This window comes from Prionailurus bengalensis, chromosome E2 (assembly GCF_016509475.1).
Source record: "Prionailurus bengalensis isolate Pbe53 chromosome E2, Fcat_Pben_1.1_paternal_pri, whole genome shotgun sequence".
NCBI lineage: Eukaryota > Metazoa > Chordata > Mammalia > Carnivora > Felidae > Prionailurus > Prionailurus bengalensis.
Genome location: NC_057352.1, coordinates 12,094,638 through 12,107,491, shown reverse-complemented (window position 1 = coordinate 12,107,491; position 12,854 = coordinate 12,094,638). Strand labels below are relative to the sequence as shown.

General features: G+C 62.0%; 1 protein-coding gene across 2 annotated transcripts; it reads left to right on the top strand.

Moving 5' to 3' along the window:
* The first annotated feature begins 1,655 nt into the window (after positions 1-1,655).
* Positions 1,656-12,472, top strand: BCL3 (BCL3 transcription coactivator). 2 transcript variants are annotated; one of them, XM_043598651.1, is made up of 9 exons: positions 1,656-2,058; positions 3,807-3,960; positions 8,804-8,912; positions 9,142-9,346; positions 9,445-9,533; positions 9,749-9,826; positions 10,484-10,651; positions 10,890-11,007; positions 11,855-12,472. In XM_043598651.1, the coding sequence occupies exons 1-9, from the start codon at positions 1,803-1,805 to the stop codon at positions 12,040-12,042; spliced, it is 1,365 nt and encodes a 454-aa protein (XP_043454586.1). In that variant the 5' UTR covers positions 1,656-1,802; the 3' UTR covers positions 12,043-12,472. The 2 variants fall into 2 exon arrangements, with proteins under 2 accessions (XP_043454586.1, XP_043454587.1); XM_043598652.1 differs by lacking the exon at positions 1,656-2,058 and adding an exon at positions 2,792-3,703.
* Positions 12,473-12,854: the final 382 nt, after the last annotated feature.

Genomic DNA, 12,854 nt, shown 5'->3' with positions numbered 1-12,854 from the left:
CCATTACAGGGGCTAAGGGGGCTTGGGGGCCACCCAGAGAGAGGCAGAAAGGAGAGAAGGGGGAAGGGGTGAGGCTTCTCTCTCTCCACAGCTGCTCCTCACATCCCTGGTTAACGATCCACCGGGGTGGGGCCAGAGTCGTGGGCAAAGTCCCTTCCTGGGGACGGGGCCCCACACCCACTTTCAGGGTCGCAGAGAGACGCCGCCAGGGAGACAGAGACACAGACAGAGATCGGGAGACAAAAAGAGACAGGGGGTGGGGCCGGAGACAGGGAGCCGAGGGCCAGGGATGCAGGGACAGAGTTGCAGAGACAGGGCGAGACACGGGAGAGCCAGGGGGACCTGCGTGCCTCCCGGACGGATCCGGGGTGCAGCCGCCATCCCTCTGCCCCCCGCCCCCGATCCCCAAAGCCTCCCCCTTGGCCTCCGGTAACTCAGTGACCCGGACTCAACCCCAGCGACAGCCCCGCCTCAAGGGAAATCCGGGAAAGCCCCGCGCCGCTGGGGCCCCTCCCCGGGGCGGAGAGAAGGGAGGCAGGGGCGGGGACCCGGAAAAGGCCCGCCTCTGCCCCTCCCCGCCCACTAGCTCCAGCCCGCCTCTGAGTCATGCCCCCCAACCCGCCCGGCCTGTTCCCCACCCACCAACCCCGCCCGGGCGGGAGGGGGAGGTGGGGGAGAAGGGGTGGCCGGACTAGCACCCCGCCGCCCCCGGGCCCAGGCCGTGGCCGCCCCGACTCTGGTCTTGTGTCTCCGCGTCTCTTGCTATCTCTCTGTGTCTCTCTTCCTTGGTCTCTCACCAACTCTTGGCCCAGAAGCTCGAGCTGAGTGTGCAGGGATCCCGCGGAGAGAGAGACACTCGCTGTTTCCCTGTGCCCTTCCCCACCGCCCCCCACCCCCAGCGAAGTTCAGACCCTCGGCTGGGACACATGGAGGAGGCAGGGATGGGGACAGGGCTGGCAGAGGGACAGCGCCCGGGCGCCCGCCGAGGGCAGCCCCTGACCTGGGTGCGTCTTTCTGCTCCCGCAAAGGAGGAAACGGCTCACAGAAAGGAAGTGCCTGGTCAAGGTCACCGGGCGAGGAAGTGGGAGTCGGGACTCGAACCCGCGCCCTAGGGAGCCCAGGGCCGCTTGGAATGCCTCCCTAGGGAAGAGGCCGAGCGCAGACAGCACTCGAGAGACAGAGATGGTGAGAGACACAGAGACAATAAATAGAGACAGAGGCAGTGAGAACAGAGAAAGACGCAAAGGTCGAGATAGAGGGACGGGGGAGAGAGAGAGAGACACCCAGGCCCAGAAAGACTCTCCAGATCGGAGAGTCAGACGAGACAGAGTTAGAGACTCAGAGACGCAGAGATAGAGACAATTAGCCAGAGACACCAAAGCACTGAGACAGCGACTGAGAGAGGCAGGCAGCCGTAGGGGTGGGGACCCCCAGGCCCTGACCCCGCCCCCTCCCCCCTCCCCGCCCCCCACCGAGGCCCAGCCGCCGGGGGCGCCGCGGGGTCGGCAGAGGGGCGGGCGCGGGGCGCGGCGGCGCGGGCGGGACGCTCGGCGGGCTGCACCGCGGGGCGGCGGGAGCGGCGGCGGGTCCAGGAAACCCCTGGGGCGGACGGGTGGCCCCGGGGGCGGGGGGGGGGGGCCGGGGGCGGGGAGGCGGGCGACCGGCACCGCCCCGGCCGACAAAAGTCCCTTCAGTTCAGCCGGCGGCAGGGGAAGTCCCGGCGCCCGGCGCAGCCACCCTCCCGTGCAGCCGAGCCGAGCCGCGCTCCGGCCGCCCGCTCGGCCGCCGTCCCCGGCGGCCCCATGCCCCGATGCCCCGCGGGGGCCATGGACGAGGGGCCCGTGGACCTGCGCACCCGGCCCAAGGCCGCCGGGCCCCCCGGCGCCGCGCTCCCGCTCCGCAAGCGCCCGCTGCGCGCGCCCTCCCCGGAACCCGCCGCCCCCCGCGGCGCCGCGGGCCCCGTTGTCACCCCGGATCCCCTAGGCGGCGGCTCCGACTCCCCGGCGGTCCCCGCGGCCCCCCACGGGCTGGCCCGGCCAGAGGCGCTTTACTACCAGGGTGAGTGGCTCCCACGGGTCCTGGCCAGATGGGGGTCTGACGGGGCAGACGGTCACCAGAGCCAGGGAACTGAGTTCAGGCCGCACATACAGGGGGTCCCAGGGAGCTGAGAAACGGGGGGGGGGGGGGGGGGGGGGGGGGGGGGGGGACAGAATCCAAGGTCCCAAGGACACCGATATGGGGTTTCTGGGGAACTGAGAGGGGGCAGAGCCTGAAGTCCCAGGGACACCACTGTGGAAGCATCAGGGAGCAGTGCCTTGGGACACAGATATGGGGGTCCCAGAACACCGGCTGTTCAGGGGGCTCTGGGGGACAGAGCTCAGCATCCGAAAGCCATAGATATGGGGACCCAGGGGACAGTGCCCAGCAGCATAGATAGGGGGTCTCAGGGAATCAAGCGGACAGAGCCTACAGTCCCAAGAACAGAGTTACAAGCTCGTTAGAACCCAGATATCTAGGGTTTGCAGAATCAGCACTTGGGCCCAAGAAACTGGGGTTCCTGGCATCCAGATCCGTGGTGTGAAAGGCAGTCAGGGAAACAGCGACTGGGGTTCTAAGAAGACAGATACTGGGGATGTCAGGACATCAGAACCTCAGGAACCCAGGAGATACCAGACAATAGTGGGAGTCAGGAGAACAGAGTGGGAGTCTGAAGCATCCGAGTCAATATCTGGATGGAAGGGAAGGGGGTCCTGGGGAGCCAGCGGGACAGAGGTCCGGGGCTCTGGGCACCCAGTTAGATCCAGTCACACAGGACGGATCAGGGGCTCATCTGAAGTCACAGGGTCAGGGGGTCACAAAGTCAAGGCCTGGGGACTGAGGGTTCTAGGGTTCTAGGAATGCGGCCCAGGACCGGGGAGTTCTGGGACTGGAGGACTTAGGGCCAGGATGAAGAATTCAGGGGTGTCCAGGCCAAAGGCTGCAGGGCACCAAGAGCTGGTACCGGAGATACGAGGACTTGGGGGCACAGGGATGGGGGCCCCCAAGGATCAGGAGATGATAAAGAAGGCCAAACATCATTCTCTCCATCCCTGATCTCAAGGAAGGGGCATCTGCTACCACCTTACCATCCCCGAGTGACCCCAAAAGCTGCAGAGAGCCCATGCCTAGGGCCCCCAGATTTTGGCCCCGTTCCTGCACCTTCCACCCCATCGGAGTACAGCACTTAGAGAGCCTCAGCTTGTGCATCAGGAGGCCTGCCACTGCCTCCTCCCCTTTCCCCATTCCCTGGATGAGAACCCAGGCCTCAGTTTTCCCCATCTGTGTGGTGGGTGGATATGTCTTTGCTGCTATATTTGGCTTCTGACGCCATTCCTCTCTCCTTCTGACCCCCTTTCTCCCCAACTCTCTACACAGTCACCCCACACCCTACACCCATTCTTACCTCCCTCAGCCACAAATTCACCCAGCAAACAGGCCCTGGGGTCCCCTGCTGGGTGATGATGGGGTTCAGTCCCGTCCTTAAGGGACTCTGCCTAGTAAGAGATGGAGGTCAGAAGCACGAAGAGGTAAGTGACAATGACCGTGACCAGGGCTCAGGGGGAATGGTGAAGGCGGAGGAAGTTGCCAGAGCCCAGAAGATGGATGTACAAGGCCAGGTTGTCTTGGGCCTCTCAGCCCCCGTATCAGTTGCAAAAGGGACCTGGAAAAAAGGACAGGTGACACAGGAGGGGTGAAGGCCTGGAGGTGGGGGTGGGTTGAGGGTCTGCTGACTTGGCCTCACCACCCATGTCCTTTCCTCTGTCCAGGACCTCTACTGCCCCTGTACCCGACCCCGACCATGGGCTCCCTCTTTCCTCTCCTGAACGTGCCTACACCCCTGTACCCCATGGTGTGCTCCATGGAACATCCCCTATCGGCTGACATCGCCGTGGCCACCCGTGCAGATGAGGACGGAGACACGTGAGTAAAGCCCCCCATTAATGGGGGGAGTCAGCCCTACCCCCCACCTCACCCACCACAACACATGGGCTTCTGAATTACCTCTACCTGAGTTAGAATCCTGTCTCCACTGCTGGCTGTGACTTTGAGCAAGGCTTTCCCCCCTGCCCCCCCCCTGCCCCCGCCGTGCCTCAGTCTCCTCTTCTGAAAAATGGGCAGTCTGACAGCACTTACAACCTAGGACTGTTTTTGAAGCAGGGGGCATCAACATAGTTATCAAAATGCAAACACGAGAGGGGCGTCTGGTAGAGCGTGCAACTCTTGATCTCGGGGTTGTGAGTTCAAGCCCCACGTTTGAGATTACTTTAAATAAATAAAATAATTGGGTTTTTTTTTAAATTTTAATCCTTTATTTTGAGAGAGAGAGAGTGTGAGCACGCAAGCATGAGCGGGGAAGGGGCAAAGAGAGAAAGAGGGAGAGAGAGAATCCCAAGCATGGTGCTTGCTGTCACATGCAGCCGGACTCGGGGTTCTATCCCACTTAACCGTGAGATCATGACCAGAGCCAAAATCAAGAGTCAGACACTTAACAGACTGAGCCACCCAGGCGTCCCTAAATAAATAAAATACACCCAAAAATTCTTTTTAAAAAAAATCCAACCGCGAGAAAGACATTTCATTGATTGACTTGTCGTATGAATTATGCACGTTAAGCTCTTAGCACGGAGCCTGGTTGGTTAGAAATGCTCAGTAAGTATTAATTCATATTATTACCTTATGTTCAGCCCAGCACATGTACACACAGACAAGCTTGAAATAAAAATTGCGCAGAACAAAACAAGTCACCCTTGCTAGATGGGATCTACTTTGTATTTTCTATTCTAGTGTGTTTCCTGATCTCACGGTCGTAGGCCATTCAATTAATTTGCCGATCCCTTAAACTGATTTCACAAATCCGATAGTTGATTGCCTCCAGCTTGGAGAACTTGCCCTTGAGGCTGCTGAGAACCCCTGCGCTGGATGGTTTAGCTCTGTGCTCACCACACACCTGAACATCACGATTCTTATTTACCTACCTAGGTTGGAACTTCCGCTGGCCACTTTCTACCCCCCCACCCTCTGCCTGAGTTTCCCCCTATAAAAACAAGAACTCTAAGTGTGCGAGAGTCTGCGAGGCAGGCGTGAGATGACTTTTATAAAGCGCTTATCTGGGCATTGGTTTGGGGACTGGAAACGAGAGGTAGGGACGGAATGGACAGGCTTACTTCTGCAGAAAAAGGGGGGCCGCCAGCGCTGGCCAGGGAGGCGACTGCACATCCCCGAGCCTCAGTTTCCCCTCCTGGAAAATGGAGGGCTCCTGTAGTACCCATCCAGATTAAGACTCGGCGTAATGGTGTACCTACATCTAGAGCATAGAACAAGGCCAGGCACACAGTAGGTCCTCAGCACCTGGGAGTGGATGTTCTAACAGAGCTTCCCAGCTGGTTGTGGGCCACTCTGTGAGTCCAAGCAGGAGAAAGTGCCTGATCCCTAAAAGGCTGAACAAAACTAGTTCCCTCCCACTCTGGGTACCTCTGGGGTCATCTGTGAAATAGGTTTAATTTGTATCTGCCCCCGGGGGTGATTTGTTTGCAGCCTGTGAACACAGAAGACCTGGCACCCCAGTCTCAAGGCCCGCACCCCTCCCGCCCTCCCCCGCTCTCCTCCCCCCCCTCCCCTCCAAAGCAAACACTTCTTCCTCAGCTGCCTGCTGGGGGAAATCCCTTCCCGCAGAACTTGACCGCAGCCCAGCTGCTCTGCCTCCCCCACGTCAGCACCCGTCACTCACTCGCAGCCTCCCCCTCCTGGCGTTCAAGCTAACCTTAACCCCTTCCGCTGGGGCCAAGACATTACCGGAATGGACAGCTGGCTAGCCTGGGAGCGGGGGAGGGGGACACGCTAAGTCTGGTTCCCCAGAGCAGCAAAGCTTGGTTGGGAGGCTGGACCTCTAGGGACTCAAGAGAGCAACGATCTCAGGGCATCTGGACCCTCAAGAGGTCAGGCGCCGGGGAGCTAGAACTCTGGGTCTCCAAGAGAGAGGGGAGGTCGGAGTACTCTATTCCTCTGAGGGGTTAAGCAACAGGGTAGAGGGCAACTTGGGGATCGATCACTCCCAGGCACTGGGGAAGCTGGTATCCGCAAAGAGTTAGGGCACCGTATTACCTACCGGGTCCTAAGAGAGCTGAGGGGTGGATGCCGGGATATGGGGGACAGGGAGGCAGCTGGAGTCTGAGCCCTGAAGGGTGGAGTTCGAGACGCGCCCCTAGGCTGCAAGACTTGGGGTCCTTCCCTCCAGGGAAGCTTGGTCTCTTTGGTTGGCCTCCCTCCTGCCCCACCCCCCAGGCGAGGATGGAAGGGGGGGGTGCGGGGGGAGGGGGGGTGGCCGGGGTAGATCCCCGGCGGGAGGCTTCCCTCCCCCGGGAGCAGGAAGCGGAGCCCCGCCCAGCAGACCTGTTACTGGAAGTCCGAGGGCTGGGCCGCCCCTCCCGTCCCCACTTCCTCCAGCCCCGCCCCACCCCCTGCAGCCCGCGCGTTTATGGGAACTCGGGCCTGGACGGTTTCTCTGAAATCATTCGCTCCCTCTGCCCTCACTTAACCCTGCCCGCCCCGAGGGGGACGCAGGCCGGGCTTCCTGGGAGATGAAGGGAGCCAAGGGAGCCCTTCTCCGCCCCTCCACCCTCACCCCGGCCCAGGCCCGGCCCCTCCCCCAACATTTTCCTTTTAAATTCGGCGTTTCACCAGGTTCAGGATCCAGGTTCAGCGTTTCACCTGCAGAGCTGCTCTTGGGACGTGGGCGCTATTGTGGGCTATACTTTATGGGGGAGAAAACGGGAGGGCCACGTGACTTTGCTCTAGCACCTGGAGTGAGGGAGGGTTGCCCCTGGCCTGCTCAGCCCCCAAAGCCGCCATCCCTGGTTCCACGGTTTAGCATCCAGCTCTTGATCTCATCTCAGGTCTTGATCTCAGGGTCGTGAGTTCAAGCCCCGCGTCGGGTTCTGATTTTAAAAACTTAAAAATTAGGGGCGCCTGGGTGGCTCAGTGGGCTAAGCGTCAGACTTCGGCTCAGGTCATGATTCCCCGGGGTTGGTGGGTTCAAGCCCCCACGTCAGGCTTTGGTGCTTACAGCTTGGAGCCTGGAGCCTGCTTCGTAGTCTCCCTCTGCCCCTCCCCCACTTGGGCACGCTCTCGGTCAAAAATAAACATTAAAAAAATTTTTTTAATTAAAAAAAAAAACCAATAAAGTATGGATTCTGGAAACACATTTCCATGGGGGAGCCAATGCTCACCCGCAGCTTGGGTTAGTAAGAGGCAGTGATGGGTGAGAAACTCGTTGCTCTAGTAAATGGACTTTAAGAAGGCTGTGTGGCCTGTGTATATACAGTTAACCTTGTACCCTTAGTGCTAATGGTCCCCCCTACACACACACACACACACACACACACACACACACACACACACACCATCATCCCAGATTGCCCTCAACTCTAAATGACTCTTCCAGGTTGGGGGCTGTGGGAAGGCACATGGAGTTTACTGGGACATACTCTCCAAATCAATGCCTGTGGGGATGAAGGAAGCAGGACTGCACAGAAGTTGGGCTGCTGTGTCGCCTCAGGGGGGCTGAGCTGTCTCACAGGGAATGCTGCAGCTGGAATGGCCTTTAGACATGGCGCCAGAGGCTAGGCCCTCTGTGCCAGCAGCGCCCAGTCACGGGATGCCAGTGGATGGTGGCTGCCCCCACTCATGACCCGGGCAAGCACTTCTTTTCAGCAGAGGGTAATTCCCAGAGACAGCTGATAGCTCACGACCTTCCCATAAGCTAAGGGAATGAGTCCTTCAGTCTGGAAGGGGGGATCTGGGTTATGCGTGCGGCCCAGCGTCCAGAACAATGACTCCAACCCCCTACATCCCACCTCCCCTTTGGACAAACACTCCTCCAAATAAATGCTCTGCATGTGGCGTGCAAGTCACCACTGGTGGAGGGAACTGGATGGCACCTGCCTCATCCCCGCGCATTTCACACATGAGCAAGCCGGGGCCGGAGAGAGGTGGGAACAGGCTCCCCAGCTTCCAGGCTGGCCAGGGATCACTGCGATGGGTTCATTTATTGGGTACATGTGTGCGGGGCTCAGCACCGGGCAGCTGTCCTGGGCGCTGGGCCGTGACCAAAGCAGACAGAACGCCCTGCCCTGGTGGAGTTGACATTCTAGCGGGGGAGATTCAGACAGGAAACAAGTAAACTGTACAATGTCAGATGATGGTGTGGAGGAAAAGTAAGCAGGGGCAGGGGGAAGGGGAGGGAGTCGTAGCCCTACCATTTTAGCAGAGGCCCAAGTCTTGCAGGTATCTGGGGGACCACTGTTCCAGGGAACAGCCAGTGTCAGGGCCCTGGGAGGCAAGCGTGCTTGTCTTGTTCAAGGAACAGCAAGAAAGTCAAGCAGAGTGAAGAGAGCAGACGGAGGAGAAGCCAAAAGGGCAGAAGAAGGGGAGACAAGCCCCCACAAGGCCTGTTTGGCCTTTAATCTGAGGGTCCTGAGCAGAGAAGGGGCTTGATGTGATTTAAGTTGCAAAAAGGGCTCTCGGGCTGCCGTGGGGGGGACAGACGGTAGAGCCGGGGTTGAAGCAGGGAGGCCAGTGAGGAGGGAACCGTGCAGGAGGGAGGCGATGGTGGCTGAACCAGGATGGAGGGAGTGAGGGTCAGAAGTGCTTGGATTCTGGATGTTCCTCCAAAGTCCCCGGCACATGTTGGAGTGCGCACCACTAATTTTATGGGGGCGAGAGGTAACCAGCCCCTAACGCTTGTGACCCCCTCCCCCGCCCCCAGGCCACTCCACATTGCCGTGGTGCAGGGCAATCTGCCTGCTGTGCATCGGCTTGTCAACCTCTTCCAGCATGGGGGCCGGGAGCTGGATATCTACAACAACCTACGACAGGTGAGCCCGGGGGCCTGGATCTGATGGAAGAGCGGGCCGAGGGTCCGGACTCCTGAATCCTGGGACGGGAGGAGCTGGGGGCCGTGGCTCTTGAATCTGAGGGAGGATGTACTCCAGATTTCTGGTTCCTGAGTGAGACTGGAGCTGGGGATCAGGACTCGGAAATTCTGAGAGACAGGACTGGGGCGCAGGGCAGGGCACAGGTCCCTCACAGTCTCTGTTCCCCCAGACACCGCTACACCTGGCTGTGATCACCACACTGCCATCTGTGGTCCGGCTCCTCGTGATGGCCGGTGCCAGCCCCATGGCACTGGACCGTCATGGCCAGACAGCAGCCCACCTGGCGTGTGAGCACCGCAGCCCGACCTGCCTCCGGGCCCTGCTGGACAGCGCAGCCCCGGGCACCGTGGACCTAGAGGCCCGCAATTACGACGGTGAGCACCTACCCCGGCGCCGAGTGGGACTGTCTGGCAAGACCTGAAGTCCAAAGGCCCGCAAACCCAGGTTTACACTGAGTCTTCCTGTACCTCAGGGCTCACCGCCTTACACGTGGCCGTGAACATGGAGTGCCCCGAAGCCGTGCTGCTCTTGCTGGAGCGAGGCGCAGACATCGATGCGGTGGTGAGCAGGCGCGGGCCGGAGGCGGGGCCAAGAGGAGCCGGGGCGGGACCCCCGAGGGGGCGGGGCTTGCGTGGGACGCCGCGCGAGCGGGGGGTGGGGGTGGGGCTTGAAGTATCTAAGGGGATTGAGACGCCAGACCCGGCGGCTGGGATGCTGGCCGCCGGCTGATTGGGCAGAGCTTGGAGCGACTCCGAGACCTTCCCTCCCTTCTGCAGGACATTAAAAGCGGCCGCTCCCCACTCATCCACGCAGTGGAAAACAACAGCCTGAGCATGGTGCAGCTCCTGCTGCAGGTGGGTACTGCCCTCGCCCTTGGCCGCTCGCCCACCCTCTCCTCCAGCACCAGCCCAGCAGTCGCCCCCACCCGCCTCCCCCGTCCCTGGCATCCACCCTGCCTTCCAGGTCCGGCTCCCTCTCGTGCTCCGCTTCCAGCGCTGTCTCGCCCTTCTAGGCCTCCATTTGTCTATGAATGACCTCACCCCTCCAGGCTGCCCTCTGGTCCCGGACCTTCTCCCTTTCCTCCCCCGCCCCCACCCGAGCCGGGCCCGGTGCAGCGGCGGCCTTGCTCACCCCGCCTGCCGGTTTTGACCCTTTCCCCGGGCGGTCCTTCCGGCCCGCCTGGATTCTGGACCCTTCGTTTCTCGGACTCCGCCCCTACTCCGGCCGGGCGGCAGAGTCCTGCTCCGGCTGGTTCAGCCCGTCCTCCCAGTCCCGCTCTGACCCGCCCTGGGTTCTGGTTTCCACCCTTCCGTCACCTCACCCAGGATCTGGTCCCGCCCGGGTCCTGGCCTCGGTCCGGGCGGGGGGGGTGGGGAACCCAGCCTCAGTCCCCAGCCCCGCGCTCGGACCCCATCCCGGCTCTGCCCCTCCTGCGGCCCCGCCCCACCCGCCGCCCCGGCCCGGGTCCCGCTGGGCCGCGGCGGGCCTGACCCTCGGCTCCCGCCCCGCAGCACGGCGCCAACGTGAACGCGCAGATGTACTCGGGCAGCTCGGCGCTGCACTCCGCGTCTGGCCGCGGGCTCCTCCCGCTCGTGCGCACGCTGGTCCGCAGCGGCGCCGACAGTGGCCTCAAGAACTGCCACAACGACACGCCGCTCATGGTGGCGCGCAGCCGCCGGGTGAGTGTCCGCGCTGGGAGGGCCTGTGCCCGAGCGCCGGCCCGCGCGGATGGGACATCGGAGTGCGCGCGCGTGTCTGTGGCCGTTCGCGCTGGGGAGCGGGACAGCCTGTGGGTCCGTGGGAGCGAGCTCGGACAGGGGACGCTGAGGCACGGAGCCGAACGCGCACGCCGAGACTGGAGAGAGGGAGAGCAGCGTGGGCTGGAGGAGCCTGGTGGTGACCCCCGTCCTCCTACAGGTCATCGACATCCTGAGGGGGAAGGCGACCAGGCCCGCTCCTGCATCACAGCCAGAGCCCTCGCCGGACCGCAGTGCCACCACCTCCCCTGAGAGCAGTAGCCTCCTCAGCTCCAATGGTGAGACCCTAGCTCCGCACCGCCACCCTCCCAGTCTCTCCAGCCATCCAGGCTCCTGACCCCTACACCCACAACCATCCAGGCTCCCAGCCCCTCCCCCCACCACCCATCCAGGCTCCCAGTCCCTACCCCCACCACCCATCCAGGCTCCCAGCCCCTACCCCCACCAGCCATCCAGGTCCCCAGCCCCTACCCCCACCAGCCATCCAGGTCCCCAGCCCCTCCCCCCACCAACCATCCAGGCCCCCAGCCCCTCCCCCCACCACCCATCCAGGCTCCCAGCCCCTACCCCCACCAGCCATCCAGGTCCCCAGCCCCTACCCCCACCAGCCATCCAGGTCCCCAGCCCCTCCCCCACCAACCATCCAGGCCCCCAGCCCCTCCCCCCACCAACCATCCAGTCCCCATCCAGGCTCCTGGCCCCTACACCCACAACCATCCAGGCCCCCAGCCCCTCCCCCCACCAACCATCCAGGCCCCCAGCCCCTCCCCCCACCAGCCATCCAGGTCCCCAGCCCCTCCCCCCACCAACCATCCAGGCCGCATCCAGGCTCCCAGCCCCTCCCCACACTAGCCATCCAGGTCCCCAGCCCCTCCCCCCCACCAACCTCCAGGCCCCGACCCCTCCTCCCACTCCCCACAACCATCCAGGACCCCAAGCCCTTCGCCTCTCCTCCCCCAGAACCATCCAGGCCCTTGTCTCTGCCCTCTAAGAATCTTTCAGGCTCCTGTCTCTACCCTCGCAGAACCTTCTAGACCCCTCTCCCTCCCCAGACACCCAGGGTGGTCCGGACCCCTTCTCTTTAGAGCTGGTCTCTCACTGTGCCCACCCTTCTTCTTCCCCCAGGTCTCCTTTCTGCATCACCCTCCTCCTCGCCCTCCCAGTCTCCCCCCAAGGACCCACCTGGATTCCCCATGGCTCCCCCCAATTTCTTCCTTCCTCCCTCATCTCCACCTGCCTTCCTGACCTTCGCCGGGGTCCTCCGAGCCCCTGGCCGGCCGGTGCCCCCCTCTTCAGCTCCAGGAGGCAGCTGAGAGGGATGGGGGGGCAGATCTCAGACTCATGTGGAGCGACCTCCCTCCCCTGTTGGGGTCAAGCCTCCTGGAAACTGTGAAAACCTCACTCTGCCCCCCCCCCCATCTTCAGGACCAGGATTTGCACAGAGGCACAAGCATCTACCCATAAGCCCCCTCTTCCGAGCAAAGATATCTTCGCGCCCCGTGCCCCCGACCCAGGACTCTTACAAACCTTTTATCCTCTGACACCAGGCCCCTGTCTTGAGTTCCGCCCAAATTCCTTCTCCTCTCCCAGAGCTGGTGGAACCAGGGAATCGCCACTCCCCTCGCCCCCTCTACCCAGATGGATGAGGAGGGGCAGATGGGCTGTAGCCAGGCACTGATAACAATGTAAATTATTAGGCATTTTGGTTAGATTTCTTTTGTAATAAACTATTTTTGTACCATACCCGGCTTGGCTGGGCCTCTTGCACGCGGGGCCGCCAAACCCGCAGACTCCATGGGTGACCGCGTCCGTCTCCGACCGATGATGACAGGTGCGGTGACTCTGGGATTTCTGGTGCGTTCGTTGTGCCCTGTCACCGCGCCACTGTTTTCTGGGCATGACACAGGGCGTGACGTCCTTCCGGGGGACCTTTTTGGATTCCGTAGTGACCCTGGGGGTCTGCAGACGGGCGGGCTTCCGAGGCTTGTGTGTCCCTGTGGTATCACGGCTGACTGTCACGGGACCGATGGTGTCCGGGCCTGTGTGCGTGTGGCGCTGGCGAGTGTTTGTAACGTCGAAACCTGTGGTCATCGTGTGACTCCGTGTGGCTGCCTTGCCTCACGTG